The sequence below is a fragment of the Meleagris gallopavo genome, chromosome 9 (genome assembly GCF_905368555.1).
Source record: "Meleagris gallopavo chromosome 9, MGAL_WU_HG_1.1, whole genome shotgun sequence".
NCBI classification, from domain to species: domain Eukaryota; kingdom Metazoa; phylum Chordata; class Aves; order Galliformes; family Phasianidae; genus Meleagris; species Meleagris gallopavo.
The window spans coordinates 9,260,602-9,284,952 of NC_139412.1; the positions used below are offsets into that span (position 1 = coordinate 9,260,602).

The 24,351-nt window shown below is 44.9% G+C and overlaps 1 protein-coding gene and 1 long non-coding RNA gene across 3 annotated transcripts in view; both read right to left on the reverse strand.

Annotated features, from left to right (window-relative positions):
• Nucleotides 1-17,097, reverse strand: part of SH3BGRL (SH3 domain binding glutamate rich protein like) — a 30,361-nt gene extending 13,264 nt beyond the window's left edge. Inside the window, exon 1 of the mRNA XM_003208371.5 lies at nt 16,916-17,097. Within this exon, the coding sequence (XP_003208419.1) occupies nt 16,916-16,960 (45 nt within the window). The 5' untranslated portion in view covers nt 16,961-17,097. The remainder of the gene's footprint in view (nt 1-16,915) is intronic.
• Nucleotides 17,098-17,656: 559 nt separating this feature from the next.
• Nucleotides 17,657-21,244, reverse strand: LOC104912181 (uncharacterized). Of its 2 annotated transcripts, XR_794449.3 has the most exons (3): nt 20,911-21,244; nt 19,171-19,279; nt 17,657-19,059 (listed from the first exon to the last, which is right to left on the reverse strand). It is a non-coding gene; the product is annotated as an uncharacterized LOC104912181 (long non-coding RNA). The 2 variants fall into 2 exon arrangements; XR_014884992.1 differs by having other exon boundaries at nt 17,657-19,279.
• Nucleotides 21,245-24,351: the final 3,107 nt, after the last annotated feature.

Below are 24,351 nucleotides of genomic sequence, written 5' to 3' on the forward strand. Positions count from 1 at the left end.
AGTTCTCAGCCATGGTTCTATCATCAGTTCCAGCCCCAACTTGCACTGCCCCTCTCCATCTCTCAGCTGCTTCATCGTTTTATTTCGTTTTCCAAACCAGCACCAGGACACCAGAGAACAAAGACATTGCAGTGAAACTAGATCTTGCACAATTCTCAGTTTAGCTTAAAGATAAAAACCGCTTTAAAAGGTTTTTACTATTTTCAATTCCAGCCTTTGGGGTTCCGCCAGAATTTGAGATAAGAAAAAGCAGTCAAATCTTGGAAGGGTTTGCATTTCAAGGCACTGCTGGTTTTAAACAAGCTGCTTCATCATTTGGAGGCCGCTCCTTATATCATATAGCATATCCGTTTGTACAGAGAGGTGAAAAGTTCAATCCCCCAAGTGACATTCCTGTCTGCAGTCATACTCAACCACGAGATCTTCAAACTGCCCATTCAAACTGGTGCATTTTGAAGATGAAATTCAAATTCGGCTGTGAACGGGAAAAGTACAACAATGAAAGTCTTCAGCAAACGGCAGACCTTTCCTCTAGCTCAGCCAAGGAAATAGCAGGACTTGCTTTGGACTTCCAATTGCACCTTCCCATACAGCGCACCTGGCAGGAGCCAACCAGCAGGCAGCTCACCCAAGCATTTAAATTTTGGGGATTCCTGGAGAGTTGCTCTCCACCCCAGGACACTACAGCAGGACTCCTTCCACAGACAGAATACTTCTGACGAGGCTCCTTCCTGCACTCCATGAGGTGCTGTTATACTGAAGGAGCCAGGGGGTCATGTAAAGCTTTTGTTGTTTGCTTTTCTTTATTCACAGGAACAAGCCAGTTGTTCTTTTCCCTTATTAGCTACAAATCAGAGGTGCCAGCTGTGATGGTGCTGCTGGCCACCACTGCCATCAGCTGTGGTGAGAGGATTGAGAACTGCAGGTCCCTTCAGCCCAGTAGTGCTTGATGAGAGCTCTGCAGGATGTCTCTGAAGTGTCTCCCAGTGGTTTGTCCCACTCTTTTCCTTCTCTCTGCCTGGTAGAACATTCACCTATTTTTAGGTCTGGGCAATTAGCATTACAGAACTCAAACCACTTCTTTGCTCTAACTATTTTAAGCCAAGCATGACATGTAGCAATGCCATCATTATCTTTTCCAATGCTCAATTACTGGTCTGTAAGGAAGAAAACTGAGGACAAACACAGTAAAACCACCGTGAACTTACATGACCTAAACCAAACACAGGAGACTGGAAAAGCTCATGCTGTACTTGCACTTCTTTTTTCTTTTTTTTTTTTCTTCTTTTTTTTCCCCAAAGTGAGGCAGCATCCAGATTGGCTCCATATGTACTCACTGTCTCGTGCTGGGAAAGCCCAGGGCACATCAGCTCGTGTCCTGCGCAGCTGCTGCAGCAGAGCTGCCTTCATGTGGTTTGTCTCAGCAACTCGGGAGCCTCCTGTATGGATGCTGCTCTCCTCACTGGCCACTTGCACACTAGCCCAGAGCTTGGCTGCAGCTCACCTCTGAGCTCCTGCTTCTCACCCGTGGCTCTGGAGGATGCTAGATAAAAGCAGGAAAAAGTCCAGGACTGAAAAAATGCAAAACCACCACTCAGTGCAGGGCTGAGGGAAAAATCTGAGCTAGTGAAATGTTTTTGCAACCTAACTAAAGGTTGCACTGCATCTGGAAGCACGCAGTCTGCTTGCAACAGGCTGTGATCCAGGCATAAGGTACCATGCTACACAGCTGGTTAGCCTCCACAAGCCAAGAACACAGCTTGAACAGGGAGTGAAGTCCTTGCTTCCCAAAGCAAGACTAGAACTTTCTCCAGAAACTATAGAAAATTATGTAAGGGGAAAAGCTGATTCATGAGAACAAAAATAAAAGCTTCTTTTATGGATTATAATGCCATTTTGAGTGCACTCATTCAATACCCCAATGCCTAAAAATTTGCTAAATCCCACAACAAAACCCAAGCCAGAAGGCTGCAGTGCATCTGACAGCTTCATTCCTCTCAGCAGAGTAAGACACCAACACAAGCATCACCTCTGTGCCATGGTGTCCTGGAGACTGGGATTCTCAACAGGGCCCAAGGCACCTTTCTGGACACGCTGGATTTTGTTCATCCTTTTATGTAGGGTGCTGAGATCATGAAGCCCCCCACAGGAGCCTGGCTGGAACATATTAAGCAGCCCTTACTGTGCCATGGGCAGACAGAAGTGAAGCTGGAAGATGGGTGCTTTTGTCAGCATTGCATGGTGTCAGCAGTTAAAATATTTAGACCCAAAAGGCATCACTCCTTTCATTCAAATGCACGCAAGATTTGAGCTTTGCATTACATCAGGATTTCCAAGTGTCACTACTTTTGTATCAGACAGAAATCAGACAGTTCTATTACATTCTAATAACAAAGACCCTAAAATGCCATAAACACATCTGCATCTCTTCAGAGATCTGCTTGGCTCCCTTCCTCCAGCCCACAGCAGATTCCTCCATCCATTACTTAGGTGCAAGGACAAGTAACATTGCCTTATTTATATCTCCTCAGCTGCTAGCAAGCAGCTGCAGAAGCACTGCCTAATGAGGCCCTGATTACTTCTTAATGTGTTTTAAGCTTACTTTCTATGAAGGCACCTTATGGATTAATACATTAGCACATCCTGCATGAAATTCTGTTCTTAACAATATTCAAGCACTCAGAGAGCAGGCAGAGAATTAATTTTTCCTTTTATACCTGCTTTTCAGAGGGCTGTTGTGTTGCTGCTGGGTTTCTGACACACAGAACATCCCATCAACAGAAAGGCCTGAAGACAATTTATAAAGTACCATTTAATAAACTTTTTTGCTCCAGGACATGAAAATGATCTCTGTTTGAGAAAAACCCAACCCTTTTCCTCCTGAAGCCACATTCAGAAGGAAATCTTGCTCCTCTTTCTTGGATCCAAGGAAAAGAAGGATGACACTGAGCATATCCCTTCTACTCTCCCCTCACTTGCCACCCCACAGGGTTTACTGGCCACAAGTCTCATGTTCCCTGCCCTGCCATGGCCCATCACTTGCTTTACATGCATCTATTCATCCTGTAAAGGGTTTAAAGAGTCACAACTGCCAAATGGGAGCAATGCAAAAGTCAGGATGACAAACGCTCTTCCCTACAGCAGCCACAGCCTGTTAGAATACTACAAGAAAAGCATCACTTCAAGGCTTTACCACAAATATGAATTAGGTTATTGTGTTACATTTCTCTCATGTGTCTCACTTTTTTTATGGAAAAGTTTTCCCTAGTTAAAGGCTGGTAACACACTCCAGAGGAAGGAGCTGAAAGCTTTGGTACAGCAGAATTAATTTACTGGTGTGATCAGAGATGCTCGCTCCATTTTCAGAAAAGGAGGAGGGATGCAGCAGATGCATTAACACAGCAGAGCACTGGGAGTCTAGGTTTCTGGTATTAGAAGAGGCCCCAAACCCCAGTGCATGCATGTTGTTGTTAGAAAGCCTGTCAGCCTGAGAAGAGAAAAACAGTGACATGCAAATGAAGCTGAATATTGTACCAGGCAGTTCTGATCTGGAAAGGTGTTAGACTTGCACTTGACTCAAAAAGGAGATCTGGAAAACGGGGGATGCCCCAGCATTGCTCAGCCCCTTTCTCAGCATGCTGTGCCCAGCGAGTTCCCCCTACCTGTGATTTGTGGCAGCAGCACCAGCAGCACAGTGGGGATGTCTGGTGAATGGATGCAGCTCTCTGTGCTTGCACCAGCACAGAGCAGAGAAGAAAATGAGCCAGGGGACATGGCAGCGTCTCGTCCCACAGCAATATGCACATTGTACTGTGGCCTCAGGTCATCCCTATCTCAGGCCTTTGCTCTGTTTGGTGCAGATTTTCATATATCAGGAATTTTTTTTTATCATTTCTTTTGTGAGTAGACAACTGAAGTAGGCCAAAATTAATATATCTTGCAAAGCCAAGCTGCCAGTCCTAAGCCTCCCCTTATCTCACTTTAGATGAGAATGTAAAGGAACATTGATGTATTGCAGAGCCAGAGCCTCAACCTTATGCACTAGCACCTTCCACAGATCACTGCAGCACCCAGAGCTGTCCTCTTCAAAAAAAACACCACCATCACAATATAAAGTAAATTGACCTCTGGCAATGTTCTAAGTCAGTTTTGTGGCATTTGACTTTTGTAAGACTGAAAACTGCTTGCCTGCTCCAAAACCAACAGAGAGACAGCTTCCTACTGCAGGAATACAGGCTCCATTATCTTGGTTATCCATTAATGCAGCATAAGCAGTGGCACAATGTGAACTCCTCATTTATTACATGCAGTTGTTTTGTGCTGCAGACTTGGAACTTGGCAGACTGTACTCTCCTGAACATCTACGTGCCCCTGGTAACAGCAACCAAGCTCCACATGGGGTTAAAAGAAAGAAAAACAGCTCTGCTCCTCCCAGAAAAGGGTATAAAATCAACCTAGCTGCTACACATCTCAATGCGTCAGAGCTGTGAGAATGCCAGGGAGAGCAGACAGATGCACTCGGTGCCCACTGCAGTGCTCTGCAGCGATCAGCAGGCTGCCAAGGCTGCCCAGGAGGAGGAAACGCCTGCTTAAAAAAAACTGAAGTGCCCCAGGATCTGGAACAAGCTCGTGATGCTTCAGCCAGAGCATCTTCAGCAGTCTCACTGATCTGACCAATTTATGGTTTGCAAGAAAGCAGAAGTCTAAAAACAAACCTGTTGTCACGGCTTCTGAATTTTCCCTCATTAATCACTGCTTTTGTTTGCAGTCAGATGTCTGGCACAACAGCACGGAGCTACAAGCCTTGAGAAACTGCACGTGGCTTTCTCACTTGGACGTGGATTAAGCATTCCAGACGAATCAATGCAAATCCTACAGCTGGATTTGTGCTTGTCCAAGCCTCAGGGAGGCTGCAGGAGACCTAGGCCCCCCACATCTTTCTCCCAGCCCGTTCTCCAACCCTGGAAGCAATGGAGCGCTTTATGCCCAACCCGCTCTCTTAGCCCAGGGTGCCGGGCAGCTCTGAGAAGGTGTGAGCAGGCAGCCTGCAGGTCCTGTTCCTCCTGGCACAACTCCTTGGGGCACTGCACACATCTCTGCAGCCTCAGTACCTGGCCTTAGCCTCTTTATGTTACCTGCAGCACAGCACGTTGTCAGGAAATAGGAAATTCCACAATAAGGAAAAGAGAAAAAACTCTTCAGGCTATGCTACCTCTGTCACGTGCTCCTCACGTAACTTTGAATGCAGCTTTTGTATCTCAAAGCTTCCTCTCCTAAGCAGACAGTCAGCAATAATACTACTTTTTTTTTTTTTTTTTCCAAATCATTGCTTATTTCTTGTGAAAATGGGATTAGGGTTCATTTTGGCTGTTTCTGCAAGCAGTAGAATACTACCAAATACACCACAGCCCAGTCTCACTGACAGGCTGCATGCATCAACCATAATGCAATTTAGCACACACAAGACTTATCTCCAGTGAGACAATCAGGCTCAGTATCACATGAGCTGCAGAAAACTCCCTGGAACATGACAAATAGCTAGGCTAGTTTCTGGAAAGTATTCAACATGACTGAGAAAAATGGGGAGGAAAAGGCATTCTGGGTGCCATCGAAAACTGACTCTTGGCTCCAGGAACTTCAGAACTTCAGTCCTGTAGATCTGGATCTCGCCACCACCCTCAGCTCTTGAGCTGTTTTTTTTTGTTTTGGTTTAGTTTTTTTCAGCCCATCTCCCTCTGAAAGCCAAAACAATCCTCCTTTATGTTTCTTTTCACAGAGGGCTCCAGGACAGGCTGTGGAAGCTCACTGAATGTTGGCAGCAGCCACAGTCTACGAATATTGGTGTCTGCAGCGTCCCACCAGGTACAACAGCGCAGGTCACGCGTCATTACGCTGCAAATGTTGTGTCTGCACAGTGCTGGGATTTGCTGGAGAAGCAGCCCGAGAAGACAGCCTGAGGGCCAGCACCATAAACAGTAGAAGGGTGCAGTTCAGGCTGTTTATTGAAACAGCTGCTAATGTAATTATTTTTCTGAATCAGTGCATTTGTGCTGGTGATGAGGAGCCATCTATGGCAAACAGAAGAGAGAAGAAAAACATTTGACATTTCATTTGCCTGACTAGAGCAGAACTCTGGTTAGCAAATGAGTTAAGAGCACAGAGAAGCACTGCACGAGGCTCCTGTGGCTTGCAATAAAAGGAAGGTTTATTTCCTGTACAGTTTAGCGCACAGGGAGACTAAATTAACTGACAAGACTAAAAGTTTACAGCATTAATTGCTGCTTCACTGCCTTTATACTGCCAGGTATTCATTATTTTTAAATAAAGCTTACTTTAAGAAGACATACAGCACGACCTTAGGGATCCTACTCTAAATCCAGGTGCTTCTGTTCTGTATTACTTTCTGTCTGCAAAGAACTCATAGACTAGAGGCACTATTGAGCAGAGAAGTCTTTTGGATGACTGCTATCAAAATAGCTATATTAAAACAAATACATTCTTCCAAGATAAGCAAGCATTTTTTTCCCCCTGAACTAAAATACCAAACTATCATAATACAAAGGAAGAGAGGATTAAGAGGAAAGCTATGGATTAAAGAATAAGTTTTCTTCCTCTCTCCAAAAAGAATCAGGCTACTCCAAAACAGAACTGCAACTTGGAGCATTCACACCAAGGCACCGAAAGGCAAAAGATCTGGCAAACAAATGCCTGTGTTGGTACCAGTGCTTTGCACTGCTAGCTTGCAGCTTGCTTTTGAGAGCGTTTCGACCCACTGCCCACAATCCCTTCTTTATTCTAGAGCAGATTTGCTAACTTTTTATGTAACTTTAGAAACTGTCTTGAAGCACAGTGAGAGGGGGATAAACAGAAAGCTCACAAAGACTGGCTTTGCAGCTCCCAAAGCAATGCAGCACTCAGCCAACTTCTGCTGCTATTACTTGCAGGTTTGCCATCCAGGGCACTGCTCAGATAACATTCTCAAGTCTTCCTTTACAGGAATGCAGAAAACTGAGCATTTTTCAACACCTATTTCTACCCACTGACTAAGTACTGCACACTGATGGGGGGCCGCCACCTCCAGCCCACACCTAACACTGCCCATGCCATGCAGCCATAGCCACCAGCACAGCTATGGCCACGTCCCAGCCTCCTGCTCTGCCTGCCCCAGGGTTTTAGAGCCTTCCTGTCACTGTGGTATCGGCCTATTTTATTTTTAAAAAAACCACAAACTTCCTTCTGCCAGTGTGCAAGCTAGCATTTGCATACCACAAGCAAACACGAAGACAAATACAAACTGCATTTATTTTTTGAAAGACTAAGTGTCCCAGCTGTTATTTGCTGTAGGATGGAGTTCTCCAGACCCAGGCAAGCAGCCAAAATAGCTTCATTCCCCTGCAGTTCTTCAGGCTCAGCCCCATGCTCAGCTGCTGGCATTGGGAAGTGATGGCTATCCTAATGCCTTCCGTGCTGCTAATTTCAGTCTCAAATTATTAAGGGGAAGACATAGCTGTAGGTCCAGCTGCTCCTCAGTTTGTATAGGTGTGAATTCCTAGAGGAAGCAGACCCTGGAGCCTTACGGACTGACTTCCATATTTTCACATGTTCAGTTCACATCTTGGCCCTCTGCAGATTAAATGAAGGCTCTTGTGGCTAACTCCCAGTACACTCTAAGTTAGTGAAAGGAAACAGAAATTTAGAGAAAGATTGCTCAATTGGCATGATGAAAGGAAACAAACTTAGAGAAAGATTGCTCAAGCACAAAGGTTTCATGGACTTAGCCACCAGAACCATGAGACGTGCTTATCTGCATTACAGGGCGGAAAAGAATTTCCAGTTTCTAATCAGGATTATCGGGTCACTAACATACAAGTTTGCAAACCTGCCCCTTTTATTGTGCCTCCTTTGTACTTCTACATATATGTATTGCATTTCCCACCTAAGGAAAAAAATAATCCTACATCTTTTATCAATAAATGATTTCTGTAGAACTTCACTTCTATCCACATCCATTGAAAAAGTTCTGGGATAGATTTTTAATTTATCCACCGAGTTATTCTGCTCCTCCCCCATTCTGCTGGTTGCTCTGGAGCTGCTGCTATGGCTGAGTAAACTCTCACCACGTGCACAGGAGTGACCTCAGATAAGCAGCATTACGAATTTCCTAAAGCAAAATCTTGCCCCACTGTAGTCTATGGCAAGCCTCCAGTGCCATTAACACAGCAAGATGGTCATCCCAGGAGGTGAATACAGATGTGCTGTATAAACCTGCCTGGAAATTCCTACTCTCATAAAAGTGTGGGTTTATGTGAAAACTACTATTGTTTCCCCCAGGGGCTGCCTGTTTCTGTTTACACAGGGCCTGCCAATTTATTCTGACCTACAGCAGTAGGGATTTCTGATAAACCTACCTTACAGTCTAGGTCTAAAAATGATGTATATCAGCATCTGCTGTTCATGCTGCAAAATCATGATGGTTTTGGAATCACCTACTGCCTGTATCATCAAACACTGATGTTTGCTGTATCAGAAATGCTAAGATGGTGACCTGCAGCAAGATAAGATGAACAGCCATACGCTTCTGTGAGCTGTTGTGCACATTTTGGGTAGCTGAAAGGCACATCTTGAGAGCCCAGGAAAGAAGGAGAAATTCTAGCTTTGATCCTGGAAACCCTTCTCCAGTCACACTCAAGTACTACGCAAAACCTCAATGGAAAGGTAGAACAGATGACTGTTAATGTCCCTTCCAAAACAAGCCATTCTATGATTCTATCACTCTTCTAGTTACTAAGGCCCCAGTCACAACCTGGATCCCATGGAGCATTTCATGGTAACATAAAGTAGAAGCTCTAACAACAAATCCTCTTAAGGCAAAGTCTTTCCCAACACCCAAGTGCTGAGATTGCAGTGTCTGCCCGCTGCCACCACATAACCAACAGCTCCATGCCATGTTTCTTACAGCCCTATCCTCAGCTGCTGAGCTGGACTGCAGTTCTTTAAAAGAAAACCAAGAGGAGATTTATCATTAAGCTTCCACTATTTTCTTTCTGTTTCTAAGATACAGGGGACAAATACAGTTAAAAGTTCCTCCTATATCTACAGTCTCTTGAAGCATCTCAGTGTCTGCAAAGCAGAAAGAGGTAAGATCTTAATCACAGTGATATGGCTGAATACAAAACAGATGAAAAATCCCTTCACAACTCAAAGGATATTTCTAGTTACACTTAAGTATCCAGAGCCTTCCCATTCTTTTAGATCTACAGCCTTTGTAGTAACCACCAAATCAAAACCAAACCAACACATTCCAAACAAAGACATGTATTTTCTTCCACCAAACATTTTTTCTTGGACAACACATTCTTCGATACTTCAAATGCAAACTGCTAACGTAATTTTGGGAGCAGAGCCAATTCCATCCAAGAACAGAAGAGCTTTGCTGGGTCAGATCCAATGCTTGTCTGCCCCAATATCCTGCCTCCTCCAGGGAAAGGCACACCAAAAGACAAGAGCACAGAGGGCAACACCACGTTGTACTTTCCCAGAAGCAAATAACACGCAGCTTTGAGTCAGAGGTGTAGTAATTAAGGGCTATTATACTATTAACTATAATAGATTTTCCCCCTTAATTTGTCTCATTGTTCCTGAACCCGTGCAATTTTTGCCATACACATTCTCTAGCAATGAGGTTCTCTGGTGAACTGCACGTTGTCAAGCACTGCACATCATCAAACCTGCAAATCATTTATCCTGATCCTGCCACCTGCAAGTCTCCTTTGCTCTCCCCCAGTTTTGTTATGTCACAAAAAGTTACTTACCACCACTTCCTCATTGCTCTCCTACGCCAGATGTGACTTTATCTCTCTATAACCTTTTCAGAGAAATCTTCCCTTATTTGGTTGTTCCTCGTACAGTGACCACGTTACCTTTCCCATTTTCTCTTTTAACTTTGTTTTATTGTTTAATGGCAACTGTTCCAGTCTAAAGGAGATACATACCTTAGATTTCTACAGTGTTATTGTTTCACACTTTGCTCTCAATGGTTCTAAGAACTGCTGGTATTTTGTTTTTTTTTTTTTTATGACCACTACTGTGGTATTTTTGTAGAATTACCTAGCTCGGCTCCAAGACTTCTCTGCTAAGCAGTATCAGTTAAAGCACAACACTGCACAGCACTGTGGTCGTGTATTGTTGATAACACAGGACAGGCACAGGAGGCTGCTCTGCTGCAATGCAACTTCACCAGCAGCCTCCCTCCCCTCGCTTTCTCCTTCCAAGTTGCCTCTGATTATGCTGATCAGCACAGACCTCTGTAGCACCCCCTCCTAACTTCTGTATATTGCAAGAGCTGCTTGTATGTTGCAAATTCGATTGTTATCTGCTTTATATAACTGGTGTGTAATCAATTGTGCAAGCCAAAAAAAACCCTTTCTTTTATCCTATGGCAGCTTGGTTTCCTCGTGGAAAAGGATCACCTTCACTCATGTGCTCAGCTGCTTCTCCAAGGAACTCAGCAGCATGTTTTCCCTCCTTGTGTTGTATCTGTCCACACATCCGACAGGGAAATCTAACAAATAACATCAGTTTGCCCAGCCCAAAAAGATATCTGTAGCTCCCAGACTTTCCTGAGATCCTCTTCAAAATCCTGTTGCCTTTGACACCACAGCACCCCAAACAGGAGATTCCTCAAGAGGCAATACTTAAAATTTCACACTTGAGCACCTTCAGTATCTCAAATGTGGCAGTACTCATGAATGCAAAAGGAGCCCCAAGAACATCAACCTTCAGATAGCTAATTAAAGCAATCCACACATCCGCTTCTCACAGGGGAAACTAAGCCCAACAAGAAGAAGCTGTCTACTTCAGCTGTCAGCATCAGCTTTGCTCAGTTTGATGTTGATCCTTTACATTTTCTTTCAGTAACTTGAATCTCATCTCCTTGCCTTCTGAATTTCTGAAAGTGGTCTCAGCAGCCTCTTCAGTTGTCCTCCTGAAAATGATGTGCTCTTGGATGTCATGAAGATCAACATGACAAATGCAGCCTGGTGCCTGCTCAGCACCAAGAGCTCAGAGCAGAGCTGCAGAGCTTAGCGCTGGGGACTCTCAGAGCAGCATTATAAGGCAGAGCTCATTCCTCTCCTGCTGTGATGGCTGATCTTTAGCCCTTCTTCTTATCACGTAGGGAAAAGAAATTTTGTTCTGTTTCCATCTTGAACAGCTGATATCTATCAATGCTTGCTCAGTTCCATTTGTCTCCTCTTTCCCCAATTCCCTCTGCTCTGGGAGGAATAAGCTGTAATAACAATGTTGCAGAGACTCTTTGGCATCCTCCGCTCATTGTATGCATGCCAATTCACTGACTTCTACAGTTTTCTGAGTGTAACCTTAATGACTCAGGACAAGAGATGTTTCTTGTACAGCTCTGCAAATATTTCCTAAAAAAGTGCAAGTGCTCAGCGCTGACCTGTGGCTGCCCAGATCCTACCCTGGTTGCTGAGCCCCTGGAGCCAGCAAAGCCAGTGCAGCCTGCCCAGGGACAGCAAAATCCCCACACCCTGCCCCAACATAAACACTGTCATCCTGACATATACAGCCACATGCAGTCTTAACAAAAAGCCTTTTCCAACCACAACTGCAGAGCATCACTTCAATCTCTCTCACATTGTCAGAAAACTCTTTTTATTTAAGCGCAGTAGAATGTTCTTTATTTTGATACATTAGAACTTTTGCAACAACTGCAATCAATTTAATCTTTGGCTCCATTAAAGACTTGAATGTAATATTTTAAGAAAAATGTTTGACTTATCTGGAGTTTAGAACAATGACTTGAAAAAAGAGACAGACGGAAGGGATCCTAGCTGACTGCCTAGACTCATGTTACATATTTTGTCTTCTACCCTGAGAGCTCTAACTCAGAACAATTCATACCATTCTTTTTGAGGGAGAGATGAAGTGTGGTATCACTGGATATCCAAAAAAGTCCTTCATGCATATAATGTTCATAAAACAAAAGGGTTTAAAATCAATACCAAACCTAATAATAAGGCAGTTCTCACCCACAGCATAAAAATATGTGCAAAGTATCACAAGCCGCTGTATACCCTCATGAGATTGATTTTAAAAATAGAAACACAGCATATTTTCCCACGTTACATGGTTTCACCTGAACTTGCATTATATTACACAACCATCTATAAAAGATCCATATCAGTACTCCCTTTTACTAACAGCAGTGATACACACCAAGCACTGAGGCAGACATTTGCCAGCTATTCTAGTGTGTGTGCTCCAGCTGCTCGTAGCTTCTGGGCTGACAAACGTGACTATATGCACCAGAGCTTTGATAACACCTTTGCAACCATGAACACGAGTGCAGCAGGAGGTGTGTTTACTGCACCTGGTGCTGAGATGCTGGCTGCAAGGAATACCAGTGCCCAGGCCATGGCACCACGCTGCTCATGAACCACAAAGCAGTAGAACAGCTCAGGAGCAGAAAGCACGTAGCTTTCATTCATCTTCTCTTAGAGCAGTAGTACCTGCATTTATTGAGATAAGAAGAGAGAAAAGGCCCCAGAGATATTTAAATGCAAAATACCCGTCTTTATACAAGCTCCATTTCTCTGTTCATTACTTCCTGGGGATTGCTTCAGAAGAATGATGCAGCTTCACCAGCCATCCCACAGCCCTGAGCTGCTGAGCACAGAGGCAAGAGCTGCTGGTTGCAGACAACTCTGCTCATTCCCAGCCAGTCTCACACAAAGCCGCTCTGCCTCAAACCACCTGCCACTGGTTACACGTCCCAGCACTGCCAGAAGATGCCTCTGTGCTTCTTTAGGAGACATGGGAGGAAAGAAGAGCAGGCACCATTGTTACCAAGTGCTTGTGCTCCAGATGACAGGCTGCATTCCTCTCCATTTCCTGGTGGGCGAGGAGATGACCTCAGTCTTTTCCCAAACAAGAAAACAATATGAAAATACAAAACCCTAAACACTCCCGTCCCTTAATCTGAGAATGAAAAAATAAACTCAAGCTTCCTCTCCTTTTTAAAGTCATCCTTAACAGTGAGAGTCCATGATATAACATGGAAATGATAGTACTTTCTTGGTTTGGCCATTGTGCTCAATCACAGCTCATTGCAAGAAGAACCAGACATGTGCCATCAGAACTGCAGCTGGCAGTGGGGTACCCTATGAGGACACAGTCCTCTTGGACACATTCTGCACCATGAGCAATGCTGGCAGTTGCTGGCAACAAATGCACGCTTGTAAGAGTGAGAGGAATTTCAACAGCTGGCTCCTTTCCACCCGAGATCAATAAAAACAGTAAGGCAGCTGCCTTCAGGGAGAAGTATGCAAGTTCTTTTGGTACTGGAGGAAAGATGGGGCAATCTCCTCACCCAATAAGAATGAAAAACCCAAATGGAGAAAATCACAGGCTGATGCAATTCAGCCTCTTCAATCCCTATATGCTACTTCTTCACAGAACTAGAATGCCAATCACTCCTTGGCTTCTCTTCCTTTTGTCTCTTAAAGGATTTGAATAGAAGTCTATAGCCAAATTCAGTCCCACAGCTTGCACAATCCCCATTCAAGTCAATGCTTGGGTGCTCTTGAATGTGGCATTTGTGTCTGTTGTTTCACATTCATCGCCTCCAACACTGGCTCACATTAGGTTATGCTTTTCACTCTGGCTGCACGCCACTGAGACTCCTGGACAGGAGCTGCACGTGCACATTCCCACATTGGTGCCTACGGATCATCTCCATAATTACAGACACCTGTGCTCCATCACCCAGCTTGTGGTTCAGAGCCAGAAACATCAAAGGAGAAGGGCACCTTTCAGTTGAAGACTCCCGAACAACAAACTTCAGGTACATTCAGTTAACTCTGTCTCTGAGAGGTGCAGCACCAAACCACAACAAACACAAAGTCACCTTTACCATACAGGGTATACAGCAAAACCCATGATTAAACACAGGGCTTAGCAACCCATGAATCACAGCAGAGATAAGGCTGTGTACTCACCGACTCCTCGTACAGGAGAACAGGCAGCTCAGCACCCACCCTAGGGTTTGTGACACCCATAATGAAGCACCACAACACACAAGTACAGAGGAATTAACCAGCAAAGTGTATATCACCAGAAACCCCTCAACATGTACCTGTGATATATGCCCCTGTTTAGACATCAACAGCATATGGTAGTTTTTCCTCACAGACACATATTATTGAATAAAAATATTATGGAGAGCAGTGGCTTGGGGAAACAGTTATAAAGCTGTGATATGGAAAACTGACTGCAGAACAAAGTATTGCTTTGCCAGTGAAAGACCACAAAACTTGGGCACCCTCCCAGACTGACAGCCCGAGGCTCCAAGGTGCAAAGCTGCCTCAATCCCTTTTCCCTGCAGCAGATATAATGCTTCCAGAGCCTCACGAATGTTTCACCAGCTTTCAGGAACAAGTCGTCATTTTCTGGAGAAGAGGTGATTTTCCACCTGTTTCTGGTTCTTACTCAAGGAAACCAAAGTAACAGTGCATGAGATACTGCTGGCAAAACAAAGCCATCTTGGTGAGATGGAGCTGGCTTACAGGGCTGATATTAGCAAATGGCAACAACTCTGACTCGGCTCAGTGGGTCCTCTGATCCACTCCCTGAGGATCCCTGGTAAGACTCTGCTGGCCCTCCAAGCAGAGACTGACCCACCAATAGCTCATTTTAAGACATAGAACAAGTAATTCATTCCCTCTGACTTCATTTCACGCGAATCAGAGACTTTTTCTTCAGTTTGGTGCCTCTCTGTTTTGCTTTAAGTTCAAGAATCAATTAAAATTCTTATAGCAGAAAGAAAACAGCCACCCAGTGAGGTACACGGCTGAGCCTGGCCAACAGAAACACCCTGGGTGCATTCAGCAAACCGAGAACGTGCAAGTCCTGCTCACTGCTCGACATCACTTCAGCTGCAGTCACTTTAGACCTGGGTATACATATGTAATAAAATTGGTATTTATGAGTCCGTTACACTCATATTTCATAAACAGAAACCACGCCAATGCTGAGATCCAAATTCCAGGGTCAAGGATGCATGAGGGAGCCTAAAACTTGGGACAAAGTTAGCACTGAGTCTCATGAAATATACAATTCACACAAAGACAGCACAGCATCGCAGAAACCACTATGCCAATAATGAAAAATCTATTTTAAAAACAGGAAAAATCAGTTGAGATCAAGATCAGTGGCCATCTCCCTGGAGCTTAGTACCACTACACAAATCAAAAATCAATAACTGCCATTAAGAGGTCACTGATAAGAATCTACAGCAGCAAAGCCTATCAACCGGAAAGCTATTAACAGCTGTGTTAGAGAAAAGAATTACTTCTTCTATTTGCTAATGACTGTTTCTTTCCCTCTATATGATTATTTTCTATAAAGCCAGCAGAAACTCCTTTTGATTCCCCTCATAAACTACCTGCTCAGGTAGTTTATCTTTCAAGACATGCATCTGATAATCATCAGCTTTCCATCATCAGAGTGTTAATGTCAGCATTGCCATTGAGAGTAACAAAGACGACACAGGGACTGTTAGCACAGTCATCCAAGGCATGGACTTCTCTGCTCTCTTCTGTGGCAAGGCTCAGCTGCTGACCAGCAGAGTCAAACAAGGGGCTACCACACCACAGCTCACCAATATAGTATTTTTTCTGCTGAAGATCACAGATCATCTGCACTGAACCAGGGAAGGAGAATTTGGAGAAATGGGCAGGGGTGTTTCTTCCTCCTGTACATCACTGGCCTCTGAAAGTTTGGGAGGCTGATCCAGAAGTTCACAGACAGAAGTACCAGCAACATTGCTAACCTGTATCTTAGATTCTATCTACATGCAGCAAAGGCACTGATCATTAACTGCACTCACTGGCATTTTCAAAGTCTCTTGTATATTCATGCAATGCAACAAAATGCCTTGCATTTTAGGCTCTGAGTCTCCTTCTTGCAGGTCACACAGAAGAAATCAGACAACTTTCGGGATGCTGCTGCTGAGGTATACCTGACCCTAGGCACAGACTCCCACTTTTTTTCTTTCATTCACCTAGCTTTGGAAAAACACGGTCTTCTGAGCCAGCTGTGTTGACAGCGTGCTGGGGCTGCAGAAAGCAAAACTCAATACTACTCCCACAGAGCAAGAAGCTGCAGCTGCTCGGACAGTAGCCTCGCACACTCATCATCATTAACCATTTGGTATGAGAGCATCAGAACCCAGTGCTGACATGAGGGATAACACAACTCAGAAATGAACCTCAAGAGCAAAACCATAGCAAACTAAGAAACAGTAAATTAGTTCACTTTGCCTTTCCAGTGCAGAACAGACCAAAAGCGTGCTATCCACTTGGATCTGTTAAAAATAGTCCAGCAGTGGGAGAGGGGAGCGTCACGCAAGAAGTCACAGAGCAAGCTGCTAAATTGCGAAGGAAATGACATGTTATTCCTGAGCACCGGCTGCAGATCCCAGGGCAGGATGCTGCTGCTCAGACGGTGCGGGGCTAAGGGCTGAGGAGGCACGGGGTGAGGAGGATGCGGGTTTTGCTTCAGCTGGGCGGGCAGCTTTCCCCTGGGCAGCTCCGCACACTTGTGGTGGTCCGAAGCCCCAACCCTAGCCCAGCCTTTACCTAAACCCAGTCCTAACTGTCCCCAAGCCTTACCTAAGCCCAGCCCCAGCACCGACAGCCCCAGGCACGGTCTCCCCGCTGCCTTCTCCCCACAATCTCGCCGCCCCCGCGCTGAGCTCAGCCCTCAGCTGAGCGCAGCCCGCTGCTCCCCGCCGTGTCACACGACAGCCGCGGACGGAGGCGGCGAAGAGAAGCCCCGCCGATGCGGCCGGATGGGCCCCCTCAGCCCGTTACAACTTTCCCGCCTCGCTGCTCACCGCCGTGGATCCGGAGGACGAGGCGATGTACACCTTGATGACCATGCTGATGGGAACCGGAGGAACACGGAGCCGGGCGGGTGGGTGTGTGGGTGTGTGCGGCGCGGCGCGGGCTGGCGCTGAGGAGGCGGCGGGAGGGCGGGCGCCGGGAGGACGGTCCTGGGCTCGGTTTGCCCCGCCTCGCCGCTCTCACTGGGCTGCCGGCACGGCAGTCAGCGCCGCCCGGCCCGGAAGAGGGGAATATGGTCACAAATAAATAAATAAAAAGGAAAGAAAGAAATGGGTGAGGCGAATTCTCGACGAACCACGCGAGACGTGCTTGGAGGAGGGGGCTGCCCGCCGCACGGCGGCCCGGAGCCCCGCTGGGGCGGTGAGGCGGGAGCCGCGGACCGTGAGCCGAGAGCCGCGAGCCATGGCGGCGGAGCCCCGCGGAGCCCCGCGCGTTGTCGCGGCAGCTTCGGGAGCTGAAAGCCTCAGACACATCTCTGTTCATATCTCTGCCACAGCGGCCCTGGTTCGGGTTCAGTCAGAGGCAAAAATCAGCCGGTTCGACAGAGACTGGACTCGTATAACGCGCCGCAGTACAGAGAGCAGGAAAAGGCCCTCTTAAAGAAAACGTATTGAGCTGTATGCATATGTTCCGTGTGCAAATACAGGCGTTTAGGTCTGATGCTGTCTGACACAGGAAGGAATTGAAGGAGCTAAAGATAAGGTTAAGGAAGAAAACAGCAGGTAGGAAGATGCTCTTGTCAGGAACTTTATTTTGGCAGTGAGAGGAGGGGAGAGACGGGAGCTGAGAAGCTCAGATACGGAGCGGGTTAGGTTCTAGCATCAGCTGATGGCCACTGCCCTCATTGTGGCAGGAGATGCCCCGTTCCTCAGCGTTCTGTTGGAGTGAATGCACGAGGCAGCACCTTGCTATTCCAGCATCCAGCTTCCTGCCCGTGGACACCCTTAGATGTTGCAGTGGTTGGATCGTCACTTGGAGAGGTGAGAGGAGTCGAGTGGGATGGGTAGATGTTACTGTTTGGTAACTCTGAAGTGCCTTTTAAAATTTGTTTCATTGTAAAAGCTGCTCTCTGAACAAAATGTTGGCCCACGCCAAAATAAAGGCAGCCTGAGCATAGAGTAGAGTTCAAAGGCTCTGTTCTTTGGCTTCCCAGAATTATTGTAGTGCATCTTCCACACAAAGCATCAAAGAAGCATGTGACAGTAGTGCTCTCACAGGTCCCACCTGAGTCTGCCCACAGCCCCTCTGCTTCTCATCTCCTTGAATTCCGTGCCTTGGAAAGGGACTTTGCTGCTCAGTTAAAGCCCCAGTGGGAAACTTGGAACCATAACACACTGCAATTTCGCTGCATGGTATTTTATCGTTTCTATTAATTACAGCTGCTAGATGAGACATCAAAGAATTCTTAATTATTATAGTCATGGTAACACTTTATTAAAGAGAAATTTATATTCAGCACCTGTCTCCCACTTACCTCTATAGGAAAGTACTCCAACTGCCACCTTAATTTTTTTTGTTAATCATTCTGATACCAACTTCACAGAAAATGGAAAATGCTTATCATGATAAACTGAAATTTTGACAAGCTGAAATTTTACCATCTTACCAGCTAAGATTAAAGAAAGGTGTTTGATCTGCTCTTGGAAACAGGAGGAAAGTATTTTCAAATGATGTTTCCAAATAAAATAAGCCTTCTTATTTCAAATTATCAGATGGTTTTTCTTACCACAGACATGATTTTCTAAAAAAATTTGTTGGACTAAAAAATCTGTTGAATTAAATCACTCACATTCATGTAATTAATTTCTCAACAGTGAGAGAACAATTCTGAAGACGACATGCCTAATTTTACTTTTAATGCTTATCTGAATCTTTGAGAGTGTCATAAGGTTTTATGCATGTTTTGGAAATGCACTATGCCAAAATATTTATTTAGGATGATGGTACGCAATAAAAGCTGCCTAGTTCAGGGAATTTCAAAATTTAATAGAAATAAGTGGTGTGCTTTTTAAAACAAACAGATTAAAATTCTTCCAGGAATGTTTCTTCAGATGTGTTTGCACAGCTTCCTTCAGAACTGTTTGAGAAGTACGCTCATAATTCCCACCTCCTCTGAAGCACAATTCTCTGTAATCTGATTAACAGTAAGAAACAGCAGAGGCAGAAATTAAAGCTTATCAGCCAAAATGAAAAAAAATACAGGTGGAGACCTGGGTAGATACATTTACTTGAACTCTGTGCTTACCTGTCGTCGTGAGGCTGAGCGACTGCCCTCTGGCCAGTTCTCCTCACAATGTCCTGCAGCTTCTCAGAGTTGAAATTCCTCTGCAATGCACAGCACCCTGCCTTTTCTCCTTGAGAAAAAAAAAACCCTGCCATAATCATCGCTCTCAAAAGTGCACTTTAAAAGGCATTTTATCTTCATGAAAGAAGATTTATAATGTTTAGAGTTATGCTCCAGTTGGGTATTAGTGAAATGACTAGGTTTTCTTGACTCACAATAGTAAATTTTCTATTGGCAGAAAAGTGCAATGCTTTTTATTCCCAGACTATTAATGTAAAACCCATGGCATTATTTTTGCTTTCACTATTGAACAACTATGAAGTGTTTAATTATCCTTCTCCAGGTAGACCAAAACCTCAAAATGAATAAATTTGATGTCATGCCTGTAGGAGGAAAATCTACTGTTCTTGTGCAGCCAAGAAAAAATTTTGTATCTAACAGCTGTACTTGTCTTTTCAGTTCCTTTCTTTCACTTACTGCAGTGTATGTTTTCAGAAGGTCATCTTGTCAGGTCATATCTTTTATTCCTGTCTCTTTCACAAAAATAAAATGGTTCAGTTGGGCTTAGTTTAACTTTGCTGTGTGTTATCTGATGAATTATGAAGCAAAAATGCATGCAAGTACTCCTTGATGCCCACCACCAGCCCTTGCCTTGTCCAGTGAGGCAGAACACCCAATGGATGGGCCAGCCAGGGGGCATACGGGTATTTAAGGTAAAATGTTGTAAGTAATGGTAAAGATCTACTTATTTCTTGCTTAAACTGAAGACCAGGATGGGAGTACTGACAAAGTAAACTACCTTTAAAAAGGCAAATGGAGTAGAATCTGGCAATAAAAGACATTACACTAATCAAGAGCAAAATCCCTCTTGTACAAAAGATCAGGAAGCACACGTGCTCCAAATGGTCTACAGCTTCTTTGTAACAACAGAGTGAAATAAATCCAGAATTTAATCATTTGGCAAATAGTATGACAATGCACCAGGTTTCCTTATTTTGTTTTTAATGCTGCTGGAGAAGATGATCTCGATTTTTTCGAACTGAAACAAAGATCAGAAACATCAGCTCAGCATTCTCAATAGGAAATAGGAAATCTATTCTTCATTTCCAATCCCAGACTACCATGCCTGCCAGTAACTTGAGCCAGAAAGCAAACTGTGGCTCAGATCATGTCCTCTGGCTTCCCCACGCTCTGCAAGAGAAGTGTCCGATGAGGCTGTTGTGTGTGGAAGCTTCCTGCCAGCATGCTGCTGCAGGTGCCGGGGTGCTCCAGGAGCTCTGTTTCTCCTGTTCTCACTTGGAAATGAAGACAGGCTGCAGTTCTGTGCCTCCATGTGTAATTGGGTAAGGCAGCACGAGGCGAGCATGGGGTGCGTTTTTCTTTCTTTTCATCTACTTATTACCTCTGTGGTGGGACTGATGGAGTTGTTAAAATCCCTTGTAATGTACAGGTGTGTGTCTTTATGATGTAGAGCAAACAGAAGTAACATCAATCCACCTCCCTCCCTGGACTTTGGCTCGCACCAGTGCTTTACATTACAGTACCAGGGTTCTTTACATTATGAGAAGCATCACTGGACATCATCACTATGAATATTACAGATAAGAGCGGGATCAAAGCAAGGCAACATGGAAAACATTTTACTTGTCATCAGTCAAAACAGCTTTTTATGTCTTTAGTGACAATGATTTCCTGACAAACCTCTGCTCGTGAAACCCGCTGCAAATGCAAGACCACGTCGTACTCCTTCACTAAGAGGAAGCGCACATTTCAATTCGTTTTCAAACGCTGGGACCTCCCTGAAGCAGCTCTCTCCCTGCAGAGCCTCCCTCCGGGCCGGGCCCAACCACAGGCGGGCGGAAAGGGACGGCCGGCCGGGAAGGCGGTGACGGGGGGCGGCTCGCTGCCGGGGCGCGCCCCCTGCTGGCACGGCCGCCACGGTGCCGGAGCCGCGGGGGGGAAGCGGCCGGGCCTGGGCTGTAACTCGGCCGTCCCACCCCGAGCAGCGGTGGAGCCGTCGGTTTGATTCTCAGCATGCAACGGGCTGTTTTAATTCTTTGAATAATGTTGTATTGTTCCGACAGTTAGGCTTTTATGGAGATAACGATTCATTTGGGGGGGGATAATGCTACTTTAATTTTTTTTTTAATATTGTTACATTGTTCTGATAGTTCGGTGCTTACAGAGCCCCTCTCCTGGACCTCCATTTTGGACGTCCATTTTGAGCACCTTGGAGCACCCACATCAGTGCTGCTCTTTGGGTCAGCAGTGTGCTTTTGGAGCACATCTCCCACACTGTGCTTGGACATGCAGGCACAGAGCAGCCTCACAGCTGCCCATTTCATGGCACTCAGATGACACCGGGCTGGAGGAAGGCTCCAGGTATGCACACAGTACCCTGAAGCAGTTGTGTGGACCGGGGCCCTTTGTACCAGTTCTGTCACTGTTCAGATACGTTTCCATCGCACCAAACTACCTGCAGAGGTAGGCACAACCAGAATTACTGCGAGCAGGTGTGCCAAAACAAACATAGGACAGCTCTGGCAAACATTTTTGGCAGACAGTATCTTCTACATAAAGAAAAAAAAGCACCCTGCACTGCTGCGGGCACAGGCTGTAACATGACTGCATGCAGCAGCAGGTCTAGGGCTCAGCAGCAGCAGCATCATGGGGATTCTCACTGTTCCCAACACCTGAAGCTTCTCGTCCCAATACCGACCTCCATCCAAGCAAAGGCTGGCTAGCTGCAACCCCTTCTTATGGTTTTGTCTCTCATTATCCTTGTACCCAGTGTTGACAATCCATCCCACCAGCTCCAAGCCATGCCCTGACTAGTCCTGTTGTGTTTTCTGGGCATCTCAAAATGGCTGTTGGAAAGGCTTGTGAAAAACAAGTGCTAAAGGTGGTGTGGCTTTGAAAATCTTCACTATGCTCTTTTGGTCACAGCCCTCCCATGTGCTGAGTCTCCCCAGGAACTGTTTATAAAAGCTGGTGCTGCATTAGCCATCTCCTAAGGCTTTGTGTGGAAGCAGTTTTAAAGGAAGACTTGCACACTTCTGCAGGGGTGGTGAGGACCATCTGGCAATGGTTAGTTTGTTATTATTCACTTTGTCAATTTATTCTAACCCTTACTGCTGTTTCAATGCGAGACAGATCCTCAGACAAGGTTGTGAGTTCCTGTCTGGGAACTACCCCAGCCTTATTCACAATAAACAATGCAAAAAGCTCATTTAGGGCTTCTGTGGCAATTTTGTCTTTTCTATGTATTCCTTTGTACACCTCGGTAGCAGATTGGCTCTAGAAAATGTCACTCAGGCTTCCTGCTCCTTTTTCAGTCTTTCTGCAGGTTGTGTGTCACAGTTACATGTTTCAAGAAGGACAGAAGTCAAACAGGAGTGATTCTGTGGATATTTTGCCTTTGTTCAGAAATGTCTTGAATTGTTTAGGTGCAAAAGGGTGATCTAGGAAAATATTCATCAAATACCAGAGGTGTCCTCTGACATCAGGAAGAGATTCACCTCTTCTTTGCAGGAAATTCCTGCCTCGGGCAACAAATATTCACCAAATATTATGAACCAGCAAACATTTTGAAAACATTCAAGACATGGTTAGTAGCACTTTGGAGGACACTGGAAGAGATACAGATCCCTGAGGTGACTGATTAATAGACAGAATAACCAGGAGTCAAACCAGTGCAGGACCAAAACAAAGAAGACTAAGTCTTGCTTGATTTTGCAAAGATTGGAGGCAAAAACTGGGCATAGTTGTGATAGATTCAGTCTGAAAGCATTTTCTTGCACATTACTTGTCTGTAATTTCCCAGCCTTCTATAAATTAGTCAGCATGTGAGCATTGCTCTGTAAGTTTAGTGTGGGCAGTTTAGATTGCATGTTCAGAGTGCTGGCTGTGTTGTTTTGGTTATGAGATAGTCATGGTATGTTTCTGTTTGCAGATAGGGAGGTTTTGCCTCTGTGAGTCTATAACCTGGTTCATTTGCCTACACTGAATACAAAATTTAGCAGAAACTGTAGCACAAAGAAAACTAATAATCATTTCTCTGTAGTCTGGTGATAAGCTAACATAAATTCAGGCTTAGACCTTTTTGTACTGAGCCTACAATACCGGTTTTAGGAAAAATGACCCCAAAAGATCACGTGACACAACTTGATTATTCAGATTAAACTTACATCCTGGACCCAATCTGTCAGAAAGACCTAACCGAGTAATTTTGTGCTCGCAGGCTGTATGCCAAGTTAAGTGTATTACCCCCTGATATTCTAACATGTCATATCAAGTACTTTTTGTCTTCCCACAACACACATAAGGCTACTGTACAGCCGTAAAGCCAGTGTAAGCCCCATACTGTGTGCTGGGATTAACATCTGTGTATCTGGATCAGATTTGTACTACTGCATTAACGCCCATGGTAGCATGGCCTCCTTTAAGGAAGATGAACAGCAAAGAGTAAAGGTCCTCATGGTGGCCATGCACGTGAGTGCTTCTCTTACCAGCTGCTTGGTTACGATCACGGCTGAACATACAGCTGCTTGTGTGGCTTAGAAGAAAACTCAACCAGCCATGGCCACCTTCCCATTTATTTGATAGGTGACTTCCTGTTCTTTCCAGTTATTATTATAAAAAAAAAAAAAAAAAAAAGAGTATTTAAGTGCTCCTTCCACTTGGCCTGAAGGAAAGGAGTGTAGAATATCCATAGGTATAACCACGTCTGTAGGTCTGCACAACAACAGCTGCAGTGTAACGATACCATGCCACAGTTTATCCTATCTGTTGAGAGGGAAGTGATCTTCTAATTAATGATTATTCCGGTTAGTTTGTGGTTTAATGAACATTTTTGGAGCACTCAAAATATTTGAAAAGTACAAAAGCAAAGCACATGAAATGTGAAATTCCAAGTGAATTTTAAGTCTGTCCGTAATTTCCAGTGCATATTTTGACCTGAGCTTTCAACCAAAGTGCTGTCATGCAAGCTGTTCTCATCAGGAAAACAGGCTGACCTGCTCGAGAGAATTCTTGCTCTTCTTCCACAAAGTCTTTTCACAGAACACAGGGAGAATGAAACAGTAACTACAGACAGGTGAAACGTTCCAAGGCAACTGACAAAAGCAACTGAAGCACAAATCT